The 25,559-nt window shown below is 54.1% G+C and overlaps 1 protein-coding gene across 1 annotated transcript in view; it reads right to left on the bottom strand.

The window, feature by feature from the left end:
- FAM193B (family with sequence similarity 193 member B) overlaps positions 1 to 25,559 on the bottom strand; it is a 167,826-nt gene that overhangs the window by 87,438 nt on the left and 54,829 nt on the right. Inside the window, exon 6 of the mRNA XM_086931790.1 lies at positions 9,245 to 9,437. Within this exon, the coding sequence (XP_086787916.1) occupies positions 9,245 to 9,437 (193 nt within the window). The remainder of the gene's footprint in view (positions 1 to 9,244; positions 9,438 to 25,559) is intronic.

The following is a 25,559-nucleotide window of genomic DNA, read 5'->3' as shown; positions in this document are numbered from 1 at the left end:
ACACCCAGAGCCCCACACACACACACCCAGAGCCCCACACACACACACCCAGAGCCCCACACACACACACCCAGAGCCCCACACACACACACCCAGAGCCCCACACACACACACCCAGAGCCCCACACACCCAGAGCCCCACACACACACACCCAGAGCCCCACACACACACACCCAGAGCCCCACACACCCAGAGCCCCACACACACACACACCCAGAGCCCCACACACACACACCCAGAGCCCCACACACACACACACACCCAGAGCCCCACACACACACACACACCCAGAGCCCCACACACACACACACACCCAGAGCCCCACACACACACACCCAGAGCCCCACACACACACACCCAGAGCCCCACACACACACACCCAGAGCCCCACACACACACACAGAGCCCCCACACACACACAGAGCCCCCACACACACACAGAGCCCACACACACACACAGAGCCCACACACACACACAGAGCCCCCACACACACACAGAGCCCCCACACACACACACACAGAGCCACACACACACACACAGAGAGAGCCACACACACACACACACACACACACAGAGAGCCCCACACACACACACACACACAGAGAGCCCCACACACACACACACACACAGAGAGCCCCACACACACACACACACAGAGAGCCCCACACACACACACACACACAGAGCCCCACACACACACACCCAGAGCCCCACACACACACACCCAGAGCCCCACACACACACCCAGAGCCCCACACACACACACCCAGAGCCCCACACACACACACCCCAGAGCCCCACACACACACACCCAGAGCCCCACACACACACACCCAGAGCCCCACACACACACACCCAGAGCCCCACACACACACACCCAGAGCCCCACAACACACACCCAGAGCCCCACACACACACACCCAGAGCCCCACACACACACACCCAGAGCCCCACACACACACACCCAGAGCCCCACACACACACACCCAGAGCCCCACACACACACACCCAGAGCCCCACACACACACACCCAGAGCCCCACACACACACACCCAGAGCCCCACACACACACACCCAGAGCCCCACACACACACACCCAGAGCCCCACACACACACACCCAGAGCCCCACACACACACACCCAGAGCCCCACACACACACACCCAGAGCCCCACACACACACACCCAGAGCCCCACCCACACACAGAGCCCCACACACACACACCCAGAGCCCCACACACACCCAGAGCCCCCCCCACACACACACCCAGAGCCCCCCCCACACACACACCCAGAGCCCCCCCCACACACACACCCAGAGCCCCCCCCCACACACACAGAACCCCCCACACACACACACAGAGCCCCACACACACACACACAGCCCCACACACACACACACAGAGCCCCCCACACACAGAGCCCCACACACAGAGCCCCACACACAGAGCCCCACACACACACAGAGCCCCACACACACACAGAGCCCCACACACACAGAGCCCCACACACACAGAGCCCCACACACACAGAGCCCCCCCCACACACACACACACACACACACAGAACCCCCCCCACACACACACAGCCCCACACACACACAGCCCCACACACACACACACACAGCCCCACACACACAGAGCCCCCCACACACAGAGCCCCCCCACACACACACAGCCCCCCCCCACACACACAGCCCCCCACACACACACACAGAGCCCCCCACACACACACACACACAGAGCCCCCCCCACACACAGAGCCCCCCCCACACACAGAGCCCCCCCCACACACAGAGCCCCCCCACACACACACAGAGCCCCCCCCACACACACACACACAGAGCCCCCCCCCACACACACACAGAGCCCCCCCCCCCACACACACACACACACAGAGAGCCCCCCCACACACACACAGCCCCCACACACACACACACACACAGCCCCCCCCACACACACACACAGAGCCCCCCACACACACACACAGAGCCCCCCCCCCACACACACAGAGCCCCCCCCCCCACACACACAGAGCCCCCCCCCCACACACACAGAGCGCCCCCCCCACACAGAGCCCCCCCACACACACACAGAGCCCCCCCACACACACACAGAGCCCCACCCACACACACACAGAGCCCCACCCACACACACACAGAGCCCCACCCACACACACACAGAGCCCCACCCACACACACACAGAGCCCCACCCACACACACACAGAGCCCCACCCACACACACACAGAGCCCCACCCACACACACACAGAGGCCCCCACCCACACACACACAGAGCCCCACCCACACACACACAGAGCCCCACCCACACACACAGAGCCCCACCCACACACACAGAGCCCCACCCACACACACACACACACACAGAGCCCCACCCACACACACACAGAGCCCCACCCACGCACACACAGAGCCCCACCCACGCACACACAGAGCCCCACCCACACACACACAGAGCCACACACACACACACACAGAGCCCCACCCACACACACAGAGCCCCACCCACACACACACAGAGCCCCACCCACACACACACAGAGCCCCACCCACACACACACAGAGCCCCACCCACACACACACAGAGCCCCACCCACACACACACAGAGCCCCACCCCACACACACAGAGCCCCCCCCCACACACAGAGCCCCCCACACACACAGAGCCCCCCACACACACACAGAGCCCCCCCACACACACACAGAGCCCCACCCACACAGAGCCCCACCCACACACACACAGAGCCCCACCCACACACACACAGAGCCCCACCCACACACACACAGAGCCCCACCCACACACACACACAGAGCCCCACCCACACACACAGCCCCACCCACACACACAGCCCCACCCACACACACACACAGAGCCCCACCCACACAGAGCCCCACCCACACACAGAGCCCCACCCACACACACAGCCCCACCCACACACACAGAGCCCCACCCACACACACACAGAGCCCCACCCACACACACACAGAGCCCCACCCACACACACACAGAGCCCCACCCACACACACACAGAGCCCCACCCACACACACACAGAGCCCCCACCCACACACACACAGAGCCCCACCCACACACACACAGAGCCCCACCCACACACACACAGAGCCCCACCCACACACACACAGAGCCCCACCCACACACACACAGAGCCCCACCCACACACACACAGAGCCCCACCCACACACAGAGCCCCACCCACACACAGAGCCCCACCCACACACAGAGCCCCACCCACACACACAGAGCCCCACCCACACACACACAGAGCCCCACCCACACACACACAGAGCCCCACCCACACACACACAGAGCCCCACCCACACACACACAGAGCCCCCCCCCACACACACACAGAGCCCCCCCCACACACACACAGAGCCCCACACACACACAGAGCCCCACACACACACACACAGAGCCCCACCCACACAGAGCCCCACCCACACACACACAGCCCCCCCCACACACACACACAGAGCCCCCCCCACACACACACACACAGAGCCCCCCCCACACACACACACACAGAGCCCCACACACACCACACACAGAGCCCCACACACACACACCACAGAGCCCCACACACACACAGAGCCCCACACACAACACACAGAGCCCCACACACACACACAGAGCCCCACCCACACACACAGAGCCCCACCCACACACACACACAGAGCCCCACCCACACACACACAGAGCCCCACCCACACACACACAGAGCCCCACCCACACACACACAGAGCCCCACCCACACACACACAGAGCCCCACCCACACACACACACCAGAGCCCCACCCACACACACACACAGAGCCCCACCCACACACACACAGAGCCCCACCCACACACACACAGAGCCCCACCCACACACACACAGAGCCCCACCCACACACACACAGAGCCCCACCCACACACACAGAGCCCCACCCACACACACACAGAGCCCCCCCCCACACAGAGCCCCCCCCCACACAGAGCCCCCCACACACACACACACAGAGCCCCCCACACACACACAGAGCCCCCCCACACACACACACAGAGCCCCACCCACACACACACAGAGCCCCACCCACACACACACAGAGCCCCACCCACACACACACAGAGCCCCACCCACACACACAGCCCCACCCACACACACACAGAGCCCCACCCACACACACAGCCCCACCCACACACACACAGAGCCCCACCCACACACACACAGAGCCCCACCCACACACAGAGCCCCACACACACACACACAGAGCCCCACACACACACACACAGAGCCCCACACACACACACAGAGCCCCACCCACACACACACAGAGCCCCACCCACACACACACAGAGCCCCACCCACACACACACAGAGCCCCACCCACACACAGAGCCCCACCCACACACACACAGAGCCCCACCCACACACACACAGAGCCCCACCCACACACACACAGAGCCCCACCCACACACAGAGCCCCACCCACACACAGAGCCCCACCCACACACAGAGCCCCACCCACACACACAGAGCCCCACCCACACACACAGCCCCACCCACACACACACAGCCCCACCCACACACACACAGCCCCACCCACACACACACAGAGCCCCACCCACACACACACAGAGCCCCACCCACACACACACAGAGCCCCACCCACACACACACAGAGCCCCACACACACACACACACAGAGCCCCACCCACACACACACACAGAGCCCCACCCACACAGAGCCCCACCCACACACACAGAGCCCCCACACACACACACACAGAGCCCCCCCCACACACACACAGAGCCCCACACACACACACACACAGAGCCCCACACACACACACAGAGCCCCACACACACACACACAGAGCCCCACACACACACACACAGAGCCCCACACACACACACACACAGAGCCCCACCCACACACACACACACAGAGCCCCACCCACACACACACACACAGAGCCCCACACACACACACACACACAGAGCCCCACACACACACACACACACAGAGCCCCCACACACACACACACACAGAGCCCCACACACACACACACAGAGCCCCACACACACACACACAGAGCCCCACACACACACACACACAGAGCCCCACACACACACACAGAGCCCCACACACACACACACACACAGAGCCCCCCACACACACACACAGAGCCCCACACACACACACACAGAGCCCCACCCACACACACACACACACAGAGCCCCACCCACACACACACACACAGAGCCCCACCCACACACACACACACAGAGCCCCACACACACACACACAGAGCCCCACCCACACACACACAGAGCCCCACCCACACACACACAGAGCCCCACCCACACACACACAGAGCCCCACCCCCACACACACAGAGCCCCACCCACACACAGAGCCCCACCCACACACACAGAGCCCCACCCACACACACACACAGAGCCCCACCCACACACACACACAGAGCCCCACCCACACACACACAGAGCCCCACCCACACACACACAGAGCCCCACCCACACACACACAGAGCCCACACACACACAGAGCCCCACCCACACACACACAGAGCCCACACACACACACAGAGCCCCCCACACACAGAGCCCCCCACACACAGAGCCCACACACACACACAGAGCCCCCACACACACAGAGCCCACACACACACACAGAGCCCCCACACACACACAGAGCCCCACACCCAGAGCCCCCCCCCCCACACACACACACAGAGCCACACACACACACAGAGAGCCACACACACACACACAGAGAGCCCCACACACACACACACACACACAGAGCCCCACACACACACACACACACAGAGAGCCCCACACACACACACAGAGAGCCCCACACACACACACCCAGAGCCCCACACACACACACCCAGAGCCCCACACACACACACCCAGAGCCCCACACACACACACCCAGAGCCCCACACACACACACCCAGAGCCCCACACACACACACCCAGAGCCCCACACACACACACCCAGAGCCCCACACACACACACCCAGAGCCCCACACACACACACCCAGAGCCCCACACACACACACCCAGAGCCCCACACACACACACCCAGAGCCCCACACACACACACCCAGAGCCCCCACACACACACACACCCAGAGCCCCACACACACACACCCAGAGCCCCACACACCCAGAGCCCCACACACACACACACCCAGAGCCCCACACACACACACACACCCAGAGCCCCACACACACACACACACCCAGAGCCCCACACACACACACCCAGAGCCCCACACACACACACCCAGAGCCCCACACACACACACCCAGAGCCCCACACACACACACAGAGCCCCCCACACACAGAGCCCCCACACACACACAGAGCCCACACACACACACAGAGCCCACACACACACACAGAGCCCCCACACACACACAGAGCCCCCACACACACACAGAGCCCCCACACACACACAGAGCCCCACACCCAGAGCCCCCCCCACACACACACACACAGAGCCACACACACACACAGAGCCCCACACCCAGAGCCCCCCCCCACACACACACACACAGAGCCACACACACACACACACCCAGAGCCCCACACACACACACACCCAGAGCCCCACACACACACACCCAGAGCCCCACACACACACACCCAGAGCCCCACACACACACACCCAGAGCCCCACACACACACACCCAGAGCCCCACACACACACACCCAGAGCCCCACACACACACACCCAGAGCCCCACCCACACACACCCAGAGCCCCACACACACACACCCAGAGCCCCACACACACCCAGAGCCCCCCCCACACACCCAGAGCCCCCCCCACACACACACCCAGAGCCCCCCCCACACACACACCCAGAGCCCCCCACACACACACACCAGAGCCCCCCACACACACACCCAGAGCCCCCCACACACACACCCAGAGCCCCACACACACACCCAGAGCCCCACACACACCCAGAGCCCCACACACACCCAGAGCCCCACACACACCCAGAGCCCCACACACACACCCAGAGCCCCACACACACACCCAGAGCCCCACACACACACCCAGAGCCCCACACACACACCCAGAGCCCCCCCACACACCCAGAGCCCCACACACACCCAGAGCCCCCCCCACACACCCAGAGCCCCCCACCCACACATACCCAGAGCCCCACCCACACACACCCACCCAGAGCCCCACCCACACACACCCAGAGCCCCACCCACACACACCCAGAGCCCCACCCACACACACCCAGAGCCCCACCCACACACACCCAGAGCCCCGCCCCACACACACCCAGAGCCCCACCCACACACACCCAGAGCCCCACCCACACACACACACCCAGAGCCCCACACACACACACACCCAGAGCCCCACACACACACACACCCAGAGCCCCACACACACCCAGAGCCCCCCCCCCCCACACACACACACACAGAGCCCCCCCCCCACACACACACAGAGCCCCCCCCACACACAGAGCCCCCCCCCCCAAACACGAGAGGAAGCACAGCCAGGGGTCAGGGGAGCAAGCACAGCCAGGGGGCAGGGGAGCAAGCACAGCCAGGGGGCAGGGGAGCAAGCACAGCCAGGGGGCAGGGGAGCAAGCACAGCCAGGGGGCAGGGGAGCAAGCACAGCCAGGGGGCAGGGGAGCAAGCACAGCCAGGGGGGCAGGGGAGCAAGCACAGCCAGGGGGGCAGGGGAGCAAGCACAGCCAGGGGGCAGGGGAGCAAGCACAGCCAGGGGGCAGGGGAGCAAGCACAGCCAGGGGGCAGGGGAGCAAGCACAGCCAGGGGGCAGGGGAGCAAGCACAGCCAGGGGGCAGGGGAGCAAGCACAGCCAGGGGGCAGGGGAGCAAGCACAGCCAGGGGGCAGGGGAGCAAGCACAGCCAGGGGGCAGGGGAGCAAGCACAGCCAGGGGAGCAAGCACAGCCAGGGGAGCAAGCACAGCCAGGGGGCAGGGGAGCAAGCACAGCCAGGGGTCAGGGGGCGCCTCTCTCCTCCAATGGCTGGCCTTCGTTTAGGAAGCCAACCAATGGAGGAGAGACGAGGAGAGAGGCGGGTTTAAGCACCCTCACTGAAAGAAATTAATTCTCCGGACTTCCGGCTGTCAAGCCAGCCTACGGTCCCTCGACCTAACAAAAAAAATCTAAGGTTGAGTCTCTGTCCTGGGGCATTTTGTGTTTCAGGAGAGCAGTCAAAAGTCACTAAGAAACCGAAAGCACTTCTGCGAAAAAACAAAACTACAGTGTTCCAAGCTGAACATCCGATGGCAGGAGTGAACAATGCATATGATATATAGCAGCACATGCTTCATACCATTACTTCTATTATATAGTCATCTCAGTTTGAGGCACTAACAGGGTACAGGGTTCCTCTCTGGTAGAGCTTGAATCATGAATGAGCTGAACTTATCTGACAGAAAACACAATCTGAGTCACCAGCATGCACAGATGCATAGTTTAGACTCTTCCCTAATTTTTCTCCCGACACATGGGGTATAAAAAAAAAACATTTACAAAAATAGTATGGATGGTGCAGTGGCCCACAGAGGGCAGTATAATGGAAAAGGATTACTTTGCTCTTCAACAAGCAAGTATGAAGGCAGATAAAAAGCACTTCACACAGGGAAGTGCGAAACAGAGAGATTAAGCGATCTACAGGTGAGACTGAGCACCCTTTGGGGGAATGAGAGGCTATATGTTACTTGAGGGAGATTAAGTGGCGTGGGTGAGGAGGACCTAGAGAAAGGCCATATATTCTATAAGCTAAAATGAAGGTAAGGCTTTGATTTCTACAGTGGAGTGGGCGACAAAACCATGCTTTCTGAAGAGAAGGGTATGTGGTTGCAATGGAGAATTAGCGGAAGCAGCCATGGGCTGGAATGGTGAAAATATATCTTTCAGGGTGGAAAGAATTAACATAAGATAACCCACTTCACTTGAGAGGTCAGGGTGGGGAAGGGATGGGACGGCATGGTAAGCCTGTCTTCCAAACCAGGTGACTAAGGGGAGGCAACACCTTGTATACGGAAAAATGAAGGGAAAGACTGCACTGTCAAGCCCCCTGGCTTTGGTTAGGGGGTGAAATTCCAGTGTAAGGATGGGGGTATAGAAATAAGTTTGTAACAGTACAAGAATACCTTTCACCGAGGCAAATGCAACCAACTTACTGCATTGTGTCCAAAGAACTCGCAGTAGCAGCAGTCGCAGAATTTTCCATCTTTTTGATTGGTGGAGGAGGTGCAGGAACTGCGCTCTGAGCTGCTGTCTTCATCCTCCCCAAGGCCCTCGTCAACTTCCCCAGGTTGCAGAGGGTGGCAGTTCGTACCATTGCTGAGCTTGTGAGCCTTGCATGGTGGGTCCCTGTGAAGAGAGAATAAAATGAAACATCACACCAGCGTCTGAAGAGATGCAAATTCAAGCAGAAGCAAGAAAAAGAAGAAAGTCACAAATTGGACTGAAGCATCATCCGTCTATTGTTTGGATAAAGATATTTAGGGAAGTGACATGGTTAGCTCAGAATGTGTCAGCCCTTTCAAGTGCCAAATAGCATTGCTCCTCCTCCAACTGCCGCACAACGATTAAAAGGGTGGAAACTAAAAAGCATCATCCGTCTATTGTTTGGATAAAGATATTTAGGGAAGTGACATGGTTAGCTCAGAATGTGTCAGCCCTTTCAAGTGCCAAATAGCATTGCTCCTCCTCCAACTGCCGCACAACGATTAAAAGGGTGGAAACTAAAAGGAGAGTGCATCATCAATATCCTTCATACACCAGCAAACTAGTAAGAGCTACATACAAATGGGAATGGGTAAGTGTAAAGATTCCCTTAAAGTCCTGGAGGAGCGAAAGAGGAAGATTGGACTCAAGGTTTTTTTCAGTTGAACTCATGGAAAAGCATCTGGATAGCTTTCACAAAACATGCTCAGAAAGCAAATAATGGTGGATTTAGAGTGAAGAACACACCAGAGGATGTTTAAGTTGGATGGTGCAAGACCGTAATATGAAAAGATGGACCAAATGTGATGCATCAAGATGAGCTTGGATTTCTGGGTCTGAGAATGTGGTGTACCTTTTGACTTTAGCAAATCAACCCTGAACCTTTCTTGGAAAGACCATTTTCCAAGATAGAAATATTTCTCTGTCAGAAGCTAAGGTGGGTTCAGCAAACATCGCATTAGCCATAATGGACATGCAGAAACAGGCACAGAAGACATACAAAGAATGCAGCAAAAAGAACCTGGCCTCCAAAGAGTGCAACACAGGTAGGAATCTCCCTCCTTCTATGGGCAGTGTAGAAGGGAGAGTGGAACCCTCCATAAGGTGCAGCAGTACTTTGGGTGAGGCGGGCAATCGTGGGTAGGCAAGCAGAGAGAACAGTCTAACGAGCAGCATACAGAAAGTAATCTACTACATGTGCAGCTTTAGCCACTGGTGAAATCCATATGAAGAGCTTAAGTTAGAGCTACAGAGAATTAAAACATCTAGAAAGTCCTGCAGAGGGATGCATCCAATGACTGTACAACAGATGATGGTAATATTGAAACGGTCTGAAAAATACACAGCACAAAGTGAAGCAGTGAGTTTAACATGTAATATCAAATAGTGAAGTCGCCAAGATGTAATAAATTGCTCAATAAAAATGGCTTTTATAATTACAAAGTGGATTTAAAACAATTTAGAGGTGAATAAACTGCCAGAAGATGATCGAGAATGCCTTTACACAGTGATAAGCAAAAAAAAATAAACAACTTCTGCAAAACCTTTGGAATCCATTTACAAGCTACCTAAAACGCAGTCTCCTTAAAAGAGCCCTAGCAAATAATTCAGCAGAAATAGGAATTGTATGAAAGCCCCTTAAACCCCCACCTAAAAAAGCTGCTCCAGGGAAATAGAAAAGGAAACCCGCTTCTTTAGTTTCTAGCAAAACAAGGTGGTTCACCAATAGAAAATCCTCATTGGCATCTATAAGCAGACACTTCAGGAATACAAAGAAAACCTCATAATTCTAATACTGGTCACTCATTTTTAATATCTAACCTGGAAGATATGTTATGATAGCGGGATACAACTTTGAGCTACTGCGGCTTATCTGTAGATAATGGACATAGGGTCTTTCTGTTGCCTATTTCCAGCAGCTAAAGACTGACTGCTCTCATCCGTTGCCGGAGGTTTAGCAAGGAGGCAAGCCAAATACAGAATGTATAGATCAATGCTATAGGTTCTCATCTGATATGACAAGTTAACTGTAGCTTTCCTTAGAACTAGAAGCGTTCTGAGAAAACAGAATAACCTTGAAGTGAGTCATAAGATTTTGAATGTATTTCTCGAATACAGAAAGTGAGGGTGCAGCATTTGAATGATTTTTCCAATACCAAAAAGGCCCTTTTGGTCATGAACCCGATGCTTACAGCATTGTAAATGGGAGGTGCAATGGAGGAAGGATTATGGAATAAGCATGGGTAATGATGGGGCCTCTGTACCATCAGTGTGTCAAATGTAGGCAGAATGGTGGTTTACATCCAGTTTTACATTTAAATGCAAGACTGATGAAGATAAAGGTCTGAAATCCATTAACAAACAAATCCAAACGTTTCCATCTACTAATGGACTATTCTACAGAGCATTGTGGAGAGCTTCTAAGCCGGATTTCTCCACTGCTCCAGTCACCACCTCCCTGTGAATGGATATAGAGGGCATTAAAAATGACAAAGCTCAGAGATCCCTTTCCAAGGAACAGTATTACTCACATGGATATTTGGAAAATAAAATAAATGTTCTGCTTGTATGCCCGGTTACACTCCCCTTGAAACAAAGCACAAGCATTTTCATTTTGCTTCAATACAACATTGTAAATGTACTTCCAAAGCTAGAAAGTTAAAACCCAGTTCTTCAGTGTTAGAACTTGTAAGTATCAAAACATTAAACCTATAAGAACTGTGGATCGGTGAACTTGTATGTGAGCTATAGTTCTTTGCAGGTCTTGCAACAGGATATGGACTAGGAATAGGCCTGTGTCAACAATGGCAAGGGAAATCAGAAATGAAGATAATTGCAATGATATACTCCTTTCTTCTGAATTGGGAGCTGGTGCTTCATTGTTCACCAAAACAATAAACATGAATGGGCATTCACACTTGCACTTTAGCCTTTCTATGAAGGGGTGCCACACGCTCTGGCTATGTTCCATTACAACATTACAAGGCAATTTACCACAACGGTGTTTTAGAAACACTATTACGTTTTCTATAGCTTTCAGTGTGTGAACAAAACGATTCTTACAGGTATCTATGACCTATCAGTATTTGACGAGTCTCAAGCAAGATTTGGGTTTGGGAACATTTTGAGACTTCTACCTTCCACAATGACTACCACTTTGTTCTGTCCTCATGAATTTCAGAATATATCCCCAATCCATGAGCTGTGCCTGAATTAAACAACATTGAGGGTGTGTGCATATCAAACACTGGTCACTAGGATATGGTAAAGGCCACTGGAATTATTTACCAGTACATGACTAAATTACGCAGCAGTAAAAGGCAAAGGTTGCAATAACTTTTCAACTCCCTCTTGAAAACAATGCGGCTCTGAAAACAGTCTTATGCAATCGTGAATTTGTTAAACCAGCGTTATAAAAATCATGACAAAAACAATCCTGGACATCTGTTTGAGATGGAGGCACTGTAATAGAACTTTTGTACCCTGCCACCCGCACAAGTTGCATTTTCATTATTGCAGATCTCTGATATTAGCCTCTCTGATTATGACAAGGTTAATATTATATGAGAATGTGACTTATAGCTTGGCCAAATGTCAGCAAATACAAGGTCTGAAAGTAGGCAGAAAAAGCTAGATCCGAAGATTGAAACGGTATGTGCGACTATATATATATTTTTGTAATGTTTTTTTTGTTGTTTTTTTTAAACCTTTATTGTGTAAAAGAAGGACAGTTACAGACCCACAACCACGGAGGCTGGTCAGTCGAACACAATAACATCAACATCAAGTTACACAGCTCATCAGCCGACAACCCGGGGGTACGGCAGCGATACTTCATGAGTACATTCAAGCCTGTGGTATAGCCAGGATCAGCGAAAGGTTTCACATTTTATATTTTATTTAAATAAAACCACAAACAAAAACACAGAAGAGAAAAAGCGAGGCATGGCTATGTATAAACTGGCAGTTCCTTATGGCAGTAGGTGACGGGTGAAAAAACGTGCGTCAATAAGAATGAGGAGAAATGTTGGGGAGGGCAGGGGGGGGGGAACCTGGTAGCGACCAATACAATGCAGTCAACTAGAACTGAGTACAAGGAACCCACGATCAAGGAAGGAGCGGATCCGGAAGGTCGGTGAACGGAGGAGTACAAATCTCACCACGGTATGCCTTCCATTGTGCCCATATCCTACCCCATTTCTTGGGCCTGCCGCGGGAAACATACACAACTTTCTCCCTGAACATGGACCAGTCCATATTTTCCTTCCAGCGCAGGAGCGTCGGTGGCCTTGGGGAACCCCATAGCTGGGCTATGTCACGCTTAGCAACCATATTACCCAATCTGACCCATTGAGTGAGCAACAGTACAGTCATTCGGTTCCCAAACATTCAACAGACAACGCCTGGCCTCAGGCAACAACACTACTCCCGTAACTTCACCCATAACCACATGCACTCGACGCCAAAATGCCGCCACCTCTGGGCACTTCCAGAGGATATGCAAAAAGGTAGCTAGCATACCACATCCGCGCCTACACAACCCATCCACAGAAAAACCCATATGCATCAATCATGGGCCCGTACCATACACCCGATGCAATATTTTAAGTTGCACCAGTCTAAGACGTGCCAGAATCGCAGCCTTCTTAGGAGAGGAAATCACCGCCTGCCAATCTTCGTCATCCAGTTCTAATCTGTCACTGGTCCAAACAGTCCGCAATTGCAAAAGGAGATCCGAGCGGGCGTTAATCAATTTCTTGTAGATGAGAGATATAGTGCTATCAGGGACGTACCCATCAAGCACCCTATCCTCAAGAGGGGAGGCCTCAGGAGCAGAAGCGTCAGCCGGAAAAACCGAGTGAATAGCATGACGGACCTGGAGGTACCGGAAATACTCCCTGTCACTCAATTTATATTCTCGCTGTAGTGCCTCGAAGGTCTTAACTGCACCCTTGGCCCAGAGGTCACCCACCCTGCTGATACCAATGAGGTCCCAGCTGTCGAAACCCTTTATTTATTTTATTTATTTTGAAAGTTTTATATAGCGCGGACAAGATCTTTGCAGATATCAGAGCGCTTTACATAGAGGGGTACATGAGGGAGCAAAGTCAGACATACAAATCAATAAATCAAACAGTACAAATAGGTGGCTGCAAAGCCAGTCATGTGAATAATAAGACAACTCATACAAATAAGCAGAGGGGTCAAACATGTAGTACAGATTGGTGCAGAGTATTAAGAGAGTTTGAGAGAATAGTTCAAGTGTATTTAGACATGAGGATAGCTTTTACTTCTTTTTTAAAGAGTGTAGTGGAGGAGATGAGCCTGGTTTCGGGAGGGAGCGAGTTCCAGATCCTAGGCGCCATTCCTGAGAAGGAGCGCTTATATGTTTTTTCCTTCCGGGATCTTCGAGGTTTCAGCAGAAGATTGTTTGTGCCTCTAGTGTTTCTCGCTCCGCCCGAGATTGTCAGTTTCTGAGCGAGGTAGCAGGGTGAGTTTAGGTGTACCGCCTTGTGTGTCATGCAGGCGATTTTCACATGTATTCTGGCTTCAAAAGGCAGCCAGTTCAGGGATTTCAAGTCAGGGGTAATATGGGAGTGCTTTTTTGACCCAGTGATGAGTCTCGCTGCAGCGTTTAGAGAAGCTCTCAGTGGTGCGGTTGTAGTTAGGGGGAGTCCGCAGAGGGCGGTGCTGCCGTATTCAATTCGAGGGAGGACTAGAGCTTGCACTGCGGTTTGGAAGTCTTTGGCTGGGAGGAAGGGTTTAAGTTTCCTCAGGGTATTGATCTGGAAGTTCGCTCCCTTTGTTGCCTTGCTGATATGTTGCTGCATGTTGAGATTGGTGTCGAGTGTTATGCCTAAAGATTTTGCTGAGTCCACGATGGTGGGTTGTACATTGAGTGCAGTTAGGTGTTTAAGCCAAATTTGCGTAGTGGAGATCTTCGCTGGTGGTGAGATCAGAAGGAACTCTGTTTTCAGGGCATTGAGTTTGAGATGATTGTCGGCAAGCCAGGATTGGGTGTCTCTGATCGTTGAGTTCAGGAGCAAGATGTCTTTGGGGGATTGTAATTTGAGATAAAGTTGAGTGTCATCGGCGTACATGCGAAAGTGTACATTGGATGTTTGTAGCAGGGTGGTGAGACGTTCCATGACTAGGTTGAACAAAGTTGGGGATAGAGAGGATCCTTGGGGGACGCCTAGCGTTACAGGATTTCCACAGACCACCTAGCGCTTCCGAGGCATACAATGGAGTAGATTTCGTCACCCTATCCGTCCAGCCCGTGGCCGCGGTCGCGCTTCCCCAAACTCGCACAGCCACTGCCGTAGGGCCCTTGAGATGCTTGCGGTCGGCTCTGAAATAGAGTGCCCGATTGTAGTCTCCCCCAGGGAGTTGCCATCTATCCATCTCAAACGCGGGATTGGGGACAGGGCCATACATGGCATGGTTCACAGCACTCAACTGGGAAGCCCAATAGTAGCGTCTGATGTCGGGCAGCGCGATAACCAGGGCAAAGTCAATTTTGCCAGTGCAATGCGTGGTCGCCCACCCCATACCAACCGCCTCTGCAAGCCCTCGATCTCGCGGAAGTAGCTAGCAGGTACCAAATCAAGTGCATTTTGAATGGCATATAAAAAGCGGGGAAGAGACATCATTTTGAACAGGACCGCCCTTCCCAAAGGGGATAGTGGCAGGCCACACCACGCCACAACATCCGAACGAAGCTGGGAAAGCGGAGGCAGCAAATTCCACTCATAGCGGGTTCTGGGGTCCAACGAAATGTAGATCCCCAAGTATTTGAAACCGTCCCTAGAGACCGGTATCGGACAATGGCGAGGAAGAAGGAGCTCATCATCCGTGAGTGGATAGATACAGGACTTAGCCCAATTAATAACCAGACCTGAATTCCTCCCGAAGGAACGCAGCACGTCGAACAAAACGCCCAACGATTTACGTGGGGAGGTAAGGTACAGCAATATATCATGTGCGTAGAGTGATATACGGTCCTCGAAATCAGCAGATGCCCTTAAGCGATGGTTCCCACCGCAGCCATGCAGCCAGGGGCTCAAGGGCTAGCGCAAAGAGGAGCGGCGACAAGGGGCATCCCTGTCTCGTTCCCCGTCCAAGGGTAAAGGGCTCAGAAGCCCTGCCGTTAACCACCACCTGCGCCAGCGGCTGCTCATACAAGAGTCGAACCCATCCAATAAATTTGGGTCCGAATCCGAACTTGGCGAGAACAGCCCACAAATACGGCCATTCAACCGTATCAAAGGCCATCGAAGCATCAAGGGAAACCAAAATGGCCGGTTCCCGAAGAGACCCCGCCCTCGCCAAGACACCATGGAGGCGACGTAGGTTGAGCGCGGTGTTTCGGTGGGGTATAAAACCAGATTGGTCCGGGTGGATCAAGTCTGATATCACCGTAACCAACCGATTCGCCAGAAGCTTAGCAAGAATCTTGGGCTCGACGTTTAAAAGCGAGATCGGCCGATATGATGCGCACTGATCACGGGGCTTGCTGTCTTTATGAATGACAACAATGGACGCCAGTCTCTGATCACGAGGAAGAGAGCAGAAATCTCGCGATGACAAAAACATCTTACGGAGATACGGCGCCATTTTGTCTGGGCAGAGATTATACAATTCCACCGGTATACCGTTGGGGCCCGAGGCCTTCCCGGACCGAAGTGAACGGATAGCGAGCGCTACTTCATCGGTGGAAAAATCCGCCTCCATAAGCTCCATATCAGAGTCCGACAGGCCAGGCAGAGCGATATCTCGGAGCAAAAGATGCGAATCCTCTTCCGGCAAATCCGAGACCGGCGCATAAACCGCCTGGAAATGACGGGCAAATGTTCGGACTATGTCAGTCGGGTCCACAACTCGAACACCATCCATACTCTCAACAACAGGCACCACTCTGTTCAGTCTATCCCTTTTATCCAGCCATGCAATCAACTTTCCCGCCTTATCACCCACATCATACAGGCGCCCCTGTTGCTCACGGTGCATCGCCCTAGCGGCATCAGTGACCAGGGTCTTATAGTCAAATTGTTTCAGGGCCAGGGAATGCAACACCTCCGGAGTGCCCCCAGTCCCAACCTGTCCCTCCAAGTCAGTGATCTCATTTTCTAGTTCCACCACCGCGGCATTTCTACGCCTCCTTTCGCTGGCAATGAGGGACAGGGCCTGACCACGAATCACCGGCTTATAGGCCTCCCACAATGTGACCGGGGAGGAGACCGATCCATCATTCTCAGCGAAATAGTAATCCATACATTTCACCATCTCTGACCTGATTGTAGGATTACGGAGGTGCCAGGGGTTAATCGGAGCGACTTGGCCCTCGGCACCCAATTGCACATCAATTGTGAGCCAAAGCGGAGAGTGATCAGAAATCCCCCAGGCCAAATGCTGAATCTCCCGCACCGAGACCATCTGTGCTGCTGATATAATAATATAATCTAATCTCGAGAGGCTCTTGTGTGCACCCGAGTAGAAGGTGTACTGGAGCTGACCTGGGTGTAGCTGCCTCCAGCAGTCAGCCAGTCCCAACATATCCAGCAGCTTCCCTAGCCAGAGCTGCGCCGCAGGCAAAGTCCTGGGGGGACTGCGATCCACGTCACCACAGACCACAGAGTTAAAGTCACCGCCCACCACCAACATATCACCAGGGAGCCCCAGGATCACATCACCCAGATCAGCAAACGTGGTAGACTGCAGGCCAGGGGGGACATACACAGACAAAAAGGAGACAGTCTTCCCTTCCCATCGCCCCGTAATGGCCGCATAGCGGCCCCGGTCGTCCAGCACAACCTCATCTATCTCCAATGGGAGGGAAGTACGCACCATGACCCCCACCCCTCTCGAGCCGGAATTGAACCCCGAGTGCGCTACCATACGGTACTGTTAGACAGACCGGGAGGGTCGGCCGAGGACAAGGGGAGAGGTCTCCGGGGACAGCCGTCTCCAGCGATCGTACAGACGAGTAACTTCCCCCCCACAGATGGGCACCACACGAAGATAAGGTTTAACATTCTTTATATGCAATCTTTAAGTACGATAGAATGGTACAAGGAGGTCTGGACTCAGGGGTCCCCTCGAGTTTAGTCTCTTGGATGGGAAAGGGGGTAGCGGGACAGTCTCATTACCAATCTGGTAGAGGTGATGATACGATGGATAGCTCACAATCCTCGAGCTCTGTGTTCTAGATGTTCGGGCCGCGGCGGAGCCAGCAGGTCCCGAGATGATCGAAGGTGACGACGGTCCGCGGCGGTGCCAGCAGGTCCCGGTGAAGATGGTAGTTACAACGGTCCGCGGCAGTGCCAGCAGGGCCCGACGAGGTTGAAGGATTCAGAAGGTTGCGGCAGCGCCAGCAGGCAGGACAATCGTTCGCAAGGTAGGATTACGGCAGCGCCAGTAGTCCGTCAAGGATGAGTTTGTCGCGGTGTCTCTCGACTCCAGGATACAACTGCCTTCCTGCTCTGGAGCTGCCCCAGTTATAGGTCTGGCGCCCTTTGATGTCCGGACCCTCGCACTTGGAGGTCGGGAGGTCCGGGATGAGGGAGTCCAGACACCCAGCAGGGGGGTGGAGCCAGCGCCCGGGGGGAGCGGGGTGCGATCGGCACCTGGCGGGGGAGAGCCATCGACACTTCGTTCTCCCCTTGACCTGCCAAGTGGGCCGTTCACCTCCTGGGTGGATGGTGGTGCCGGGATGTCGGGGCCTGGCCAGGCCCGGGGTTAGGGTCGATCTGAGGCCACGCGGCCTCGTGGTGCAGTGTCCAAGATGGCGGCCGGGCCGGCCGAGGGAGCTGGAAGGGATTCGACCACATGACACAGATGTCCGGGGGCAGGAGTCCCGCCTGAGACGGGTTGCGGGTTGCTTCTGTGGGTAACATTTGGAGGACCGGGGCTCGGGCCCTGTCATGCGGGGAGGAGGCAAGCCCCTCACGTGGCCTGTCCAACATGCGTCCCCCCCAGCTGAAGGCGGGGAGAGTCACCCATCCTCTTGGGGACTCTCCTCGTCGAGGCGGAAAAAGTGAGACAGGCCATCCGCGTTGGCGTGGTCTTGGCCAGGTCGATGTTCCACAGTGAAGTCCATCCCCTGCAGGGAGATGGACCAACGTAATAGTTTTGGGTTTTCCCCCCGCATCTGCATTAGCCACTGCAGGGGCCGATGATCTGTCTGCACCCGGAAGTGGGTACCGAAGAGGTAAGGCCGGAGCTTTTTGAAGGCCCACACCACTGCGAAGGCCTCCCTCTCGATGGTGCTCCAGCGTTGTTCTCGGGCCAGGAGACGTCTGCTGATGAAGGCCACTGGTTGGTCAAGTCCTTCGGGGTTCAACTGGGAGAGGACTGCCCCAATGCCATGGTCGGAGGCATCCGTTTGGACGATGAACTCCCGACTGTAGTCGGGGGCCTGGAGCACAGGGGCAGTGCACATGGCGGCCTTCAGCTTCTCGAAGGCCGCTTGACAGTCTGGGGTCCAGTTGACCTTCTTTGGGTGGTTTTTGGATGCGAGTTCCGTGAGGGGCCCCACAATGCTGCCATAGTCCCTCACGAACCGCCGGTAGTAGCCTGTGAGCCCCAAGAAAGCGCGGACCTCGGTCTGTGTGATGGGGGGCTGCCAGGACTGGATGGCAGCGATCTTGAGTTGAAGAGGGGCTACCAGACCGCTTCCCACCTGGTGTCCGAGATAGGTCACGGACCCCTGACCGATTTGGCATTTGCTGGCCTTGATCGTGAGACCAGCCCGTTGGAGGGCCTGCAGGACCTCTCGGAGGTGGTGGAGGTGGTCGGACCAGTGGCGGCTGTACACAGCGATATCGTCCAGGTAGGCGGCGCTGAATTCCTCGAGTCGGGCCAAGACCTGGTTCACCAGTCGCTGAAAAGTAGCTGGGGCATTCTTCATGCCGAATGGCATGACCTTGAAGTGGTAGTGGCCATCAGGGGTGGAAAAGGCGGATCGTTCTCGAGCCCGGGGTGTGAGGCCGATCTGCCAGTAGCCCGCTGTCAGGTCGAAGATGCTGAGGTAGCGGGCAGCTCCCAGGCGGTCGATCAGTTCATCCGCTCGGGGGATGGGATGGGCGTCGGTTCTGGTGACAGCGTTCAAGCCCCGGTAGTCGACGCAGAACCGGAGCTCAGGCGTGGTGCCGGGGGCGGCAGCTTTGGGGACCAGTACCACTGGGCTGGCCCAGGGGCTGTCTGAGGGCTCGATGACCCCGAGCGTGAGCATCTTGGACACCTCCTCTTGGATGCAGGCCCGTACCCGATCTGGCACGCGGTATGCCCGATGTCGGAGAGGGGGACTGTCCCCAGTGTCCAGTCGTGCAAGCACCAGGGGGTGACCCCTGGGGTGAGGGAAAACAGGGTCGCAAACTGCCGCAGGAGGTCCCGGCAGCCTTGGTGCTGTTCCGGGGTGAGGGCTTCTGAAAGTCGGACCCCGTCCACGGAACCATCTTTCTCCCGGGTCTTTAGGAGATCAGGGAGGGTCTCGGAGTCTTCTTCTGCTCCGCTGTCTGTAGCCATCAGGAGGCTGAGCTCCGAGCGCACAAAGTGGGGTTTGAGTCTATTGGCGTGGAGGACCCGGAGGGGGTTCCGTGCAGATTCCATATCGATGAGATAGGTGACGGGGCTCTTTCGCTCGATCACTTTGAAGGGCCCCGTCCACTTGTCCTGTAAGGCACACGGTTCAGTGGGGGACATCACCCACACTTGTTGGCCAGGTTCGAATTCGATGGAGGAGGCATTTTGATCGTACCACTTCTTCATGTCCTCCTGACTGGCCTCAAGGTTCGCTTTCGCCATTTCTCGGAATCGCCTGGTCTGATTGCGTAGGGTCAGGAGGTACTTGAAGACATCTGGAGGGGTCTTTAGGGGGGGCATCTCCCAGCCTCCTTTGACTAGGCTGAGGGGCCCTCGCACAGGGTGTCCGTATAAGAGCTCGAACGGGCTGAAGCCGAGGGACTTCTGGGGGACTTCTCGATACGCGAAGAGGAGGCACGGCAGTAGCACGTCCCACTGGCGACGGAGGGGCTCTTCCAACCCCCCAATCATCCCTTTGAGCGTGCGGTTGAACTGCTCAACTAGTCCATTCCCTTGAGGGTGATAGGGGGTCGTGAATCGGTAGGTGACCCCGCACTGTTGGAAGAGGGACTTCATATATTTTGAAATAAAGTTTGTGCCTCGGTCGCTGACGACTTCTCGGGGGAAGCCCACCCGGGAGAAGATCCCCCATCAAGGCCCGGCCGACCACCGGGGCTGTCACAGTTCGCAGGGGAACAGCCTCGGGGTAGCGGGTGGCGTGGTCCACCAGTACCAGGATGAACCGATGTCCTTGTGCTGTACGGGGGTCCAGGGGCCCCACAATGTCTATTCCCACCCTCTCGAACGGGGTGGTGACAACTGGGAAGGGTTGCAGAGGTGCTTTAAGGTTGCGGCCGCTCTTCCCGCTGGCCTGGCACGTGGGGCAGGAACGGCAGTGGTTAAGGACGTCGTTTCTCATCTTGGGCCAGAAAAAGTGGGTCACCAGGCGACTGTAGGTTTTGTCTTGACCCAGGTGTCCAGCCAGGGGGACATTGTGGGCCAAGTTTAGCAAGAAGTCTCTAAAGCGGAGGGGTACCACTAGTACTCGACTGGCCCCTAACTCCGCGATTCTCTGTTCACTGTACAACAGGTCGTTGTCCCAATAGATCCAATGGGCTCCGGAGGTGTCCCCTGCGCTCTGGGCGAGGGCTTGCTGGCGGAGTCCCTCGAGGGAGGGACAGGTCTTCTGCTCTTGACGGAACTGTTCCTGGGTGGGCCCCCCTTCCTGTCGCCACTGAGCCAGGCTGGGAAGGTCCTGGGGCTGAGCAAGCCCTTCGGGAGTTGGTCCTGGGGGATCGGTCGGGTCGGTGTCTTCTACTGGAGCGACCGGGGGAGGAGGTGCTGGCCATTCGGGTTCTTCGGGTCGGGGGATGGTACGGGCCGCCATGGCCCAGGTGGTCACGCACGCCCAGTCCGGGAGGCTCAACATCCCCAGGTGCTCTCTTCTCTCTACGGCGGCCCACGGGGAACTCTCAAGATCATTCCCCAGGAGACAATCCACGGGGGCATCATCTCGGACCGTCACCTTCAGCATGCCGGAGACTCCTCCCCATTCGAAGGGGACGCAGGCCATCCGACAGAGACTCTCCGAATTGTCGGCTGAACGGACGGGGCAGAGGATGTTCGGCAGGATCTGTTCTGGTGTCACCAGGTGACAGCGGACGGCCGTCACACTGGCTCCTGTGTCACGTAGGGCTTCGGCCCTGCGCCCATTAATGTTCACCCACTGACTATATTTTCTGGTGTTGGCGGGTAGGGGAGCCCGCGGGACCATGTCTCTTCTCCCTAGGCACGCTAGAACCATGGCGGCCGGTTCCCATTCTTGTGGTTCCTGCTCGCATTCCTCCTGTTCTTCGGAGATCTGTTCTTCCCCCAGGGCGGCGGCAGCTACCTGGCGGGGTCTCGGAGTCTGGTACTGTGGACAGTTCGGGTCACTTGCGTAGTGGCCGACTCGCTGGCGTCGGTGACACGTGACATTGGCTCGGTACCCCGGGCGCACTGGGGGGTTGCCCCGGTTGGCCGGGGGCGGTGTGTTGGCAGCGGGGGCGGCCGGGGCGGGGCGTTTAAAACGTGTGCCTTGTTTCGAAAAGAAAAAACCAAAAAACCTCCGCAAACCCGAACAGTGACCAGCAAGAAAGACAAACTGAAGGGGAAATGAGGGACAACTTGGTCATCAATATTTCTGACTATCACTTCAAAACAACACAAATCAGAACCTTGCAAAAAGGCACCTCATTCATCCAGACGTCTCACACCAATAAACTGGAATTGGGGATCTCCTTTTTTAAACTTATGAGAAAGCTTCGCTTAAGACATTTCTTTCAGAATGTAATACAAACACCTGTTGATACAGAGCCAGATCAACTAATGGGACTACGTCCAAGAAGCACTTTTCTAGCACCGGTTTCACACAAAAGTCTAGATACCTTTGAGACCTTAGTTAAGAATGATTTATCCAAACTCAATTGTCAACTAAGATCCAAGAACAAGAACTACACCATCAAAGAAATTAACACCCTCAAGTCCATTTCAACTAATAACGAAGTGACTTGCGTCAAAGCAGATAAGGGTGGTGCAATCGTTATTCTCAACACTTCTTACTATGATGGTCAGAAATCCCTGCACCTCTTGGATACCAACACTTACCTCAAACTACCAAACGATCCAACTACACAATATAAGGAAAGACTTGACACAATTTTAAGTATGGCACAAGAAAATGAGGTTATCACCATCAAAACCACAAAATACATCACAACGCAACACCCCAAAAGTCCCAACATTTTTCTGGTTCCCAAAATTCATAAAAATCTTCGCACACCTCCGTGCATGCCCATAGTCTCCACATGCGGCAGCATTCACGATCCCGTGGGCAAATTTTTGGATAAGTATTTCCAACCAATAGTCACCTCTACACCTACTTTTCTAAGAGACACCACCGATTTTCTCAATAAACTCAATAGAGTGGAATTAGAGGATCACAGCAACCTACTACTGTGCACAGTAGACGTAACATCCTTATACACGTCCATTCCCCATTAAATGGGAATTGAAGCAATAGAACACAGTTTGAGGACTGAACTGAATCATGATTTGAAACTCTTTCGAATGGAGTTACTAGAATTCATTCTACTCCACAGTTATTTTATATGGAAAGATGAATGGTATCAACAACTGACTGGAACCTCAATGGGCAATTCGGCAGCACCTGCCTATGCGAATATTTTTATGCATAGATTTGAGCAGGATCACATCCTCTGTAAGACCATATGGACGGATCTTAAAATGTTCGTCAGATTCATTGACGACATATTTTTAACATGGCAAGGTCCAGAAAGCATTCTGCAAAATGAACTCATTCAACTAAATTCCATTGATCCTCGCATACAATTCACCCATGAAATACTAACTCACTCTATAACCTACCTTGATGTCAGGATTACCAACACCACAACAGGATTTGAAACAAGCTTGTTTCGTAAAAAAAAACGACAGGAATAATACTGTACATTATTCGAGCTTCCATCCCCAACCACTTAAAAATCACCTGCCATACAGTCAACTCAGAGCAAAAAGAATAACTTCGGATTCGAACAAGTTCAACGAAGAGGTAAACATCATAACATCACGCTTCAAAGCCCGAGGGTATCCCCACCAGATCCTTGAGCAGGCCAAGCAACATTGCGCAACCAAATCTAGAAATGACTTATTGGGTATCACAACAACCACCACCAAAACAGATTCCATCACCATGGTTTCCAAATATTCGACAGTCAGCAAAAAGTTCAAACAAATCATCAAAAGACATTGGGACATTCTTAGAGTTGAACCAGATTTCAACAAAATTTTTGACACCCAGCCCATCTTTGCCTATACCCGAGCTAAAAATCTGGGTGAACTTATTAAACATCCCAAAGCCATGCCCCAGGAATTTAAAGGAACTGTTCCATGTTGGAATTGCAACCACTGCAACAGTGTCATAAAAGGCACAACTATTAATCATCCCATGAAAGGACATCAAATAAAGATCAGAGCCACGGCTACTTGTGATACATCTAACGCAATTTATATGTTGAAGTGTCCATGCAGTAAAATTTACGTTGGACAGACCGAGAGAAAACTCAAAACACGACTTAACAAACACAAGTCTAATATAAGAACTAAGCAAGCCAAATCAGCAGTAGCCCAACATTTCCTTGAAGCAGGTCATGGCATCAGTCAAATGCGCTATTGCGCATTGGAAACTATCACGAAGGAACCAGGCAAAGAATCACAATGAACTGCTGAGACGAGAGAATTATTGGATTTTTACATTGTCCAGTATGAAACCACATGGTCTTAATGATCGAGTGGAATACTCATGTTACCTATAACCCTTTCTAGGGCGATATAGTTATTTCCTGAATGTGACTAGTGGTTAGCCCTGTTAATTTTATATAGAATTCTTTTTTTACAGAAGTAATGTGGTTCCACATATCATTTTTTTCTTATGAATATATATGCTTAATTTTCCTATCCCTATCGCTACTGTGCCGGATCCTCTTTACAAACACACTCGTGTTTCACATCACCAAGCTTTTGTTCACTGGCCCCTCATTCATCTGCCCGCACCCGGTCGTTTCTTTTTCTTTAATCACTACGTATATTTTTTTCGTACACGTTTATTTCTTCGTACACTTTCAT

Source organism: Lissotriton vulgaris, chromosome 7, assembly GCF_964263255.1.
Source record: "Lissotriton vulgaris chromosome 7, aLisVul1.2, whole genome shotgun sequence".
Lineage (NCBI taxonomy): Eukaryota > Metazoa > Chordata > Amphibia > Caudata > Salamandridae > Lissotriton > Lissotriton vulgaris.
The sequence above is the reverse complement of the archived record's forward strand: the minus strand, read 5'-3'. Positions and strand labels throughout refer to the sequence as shown.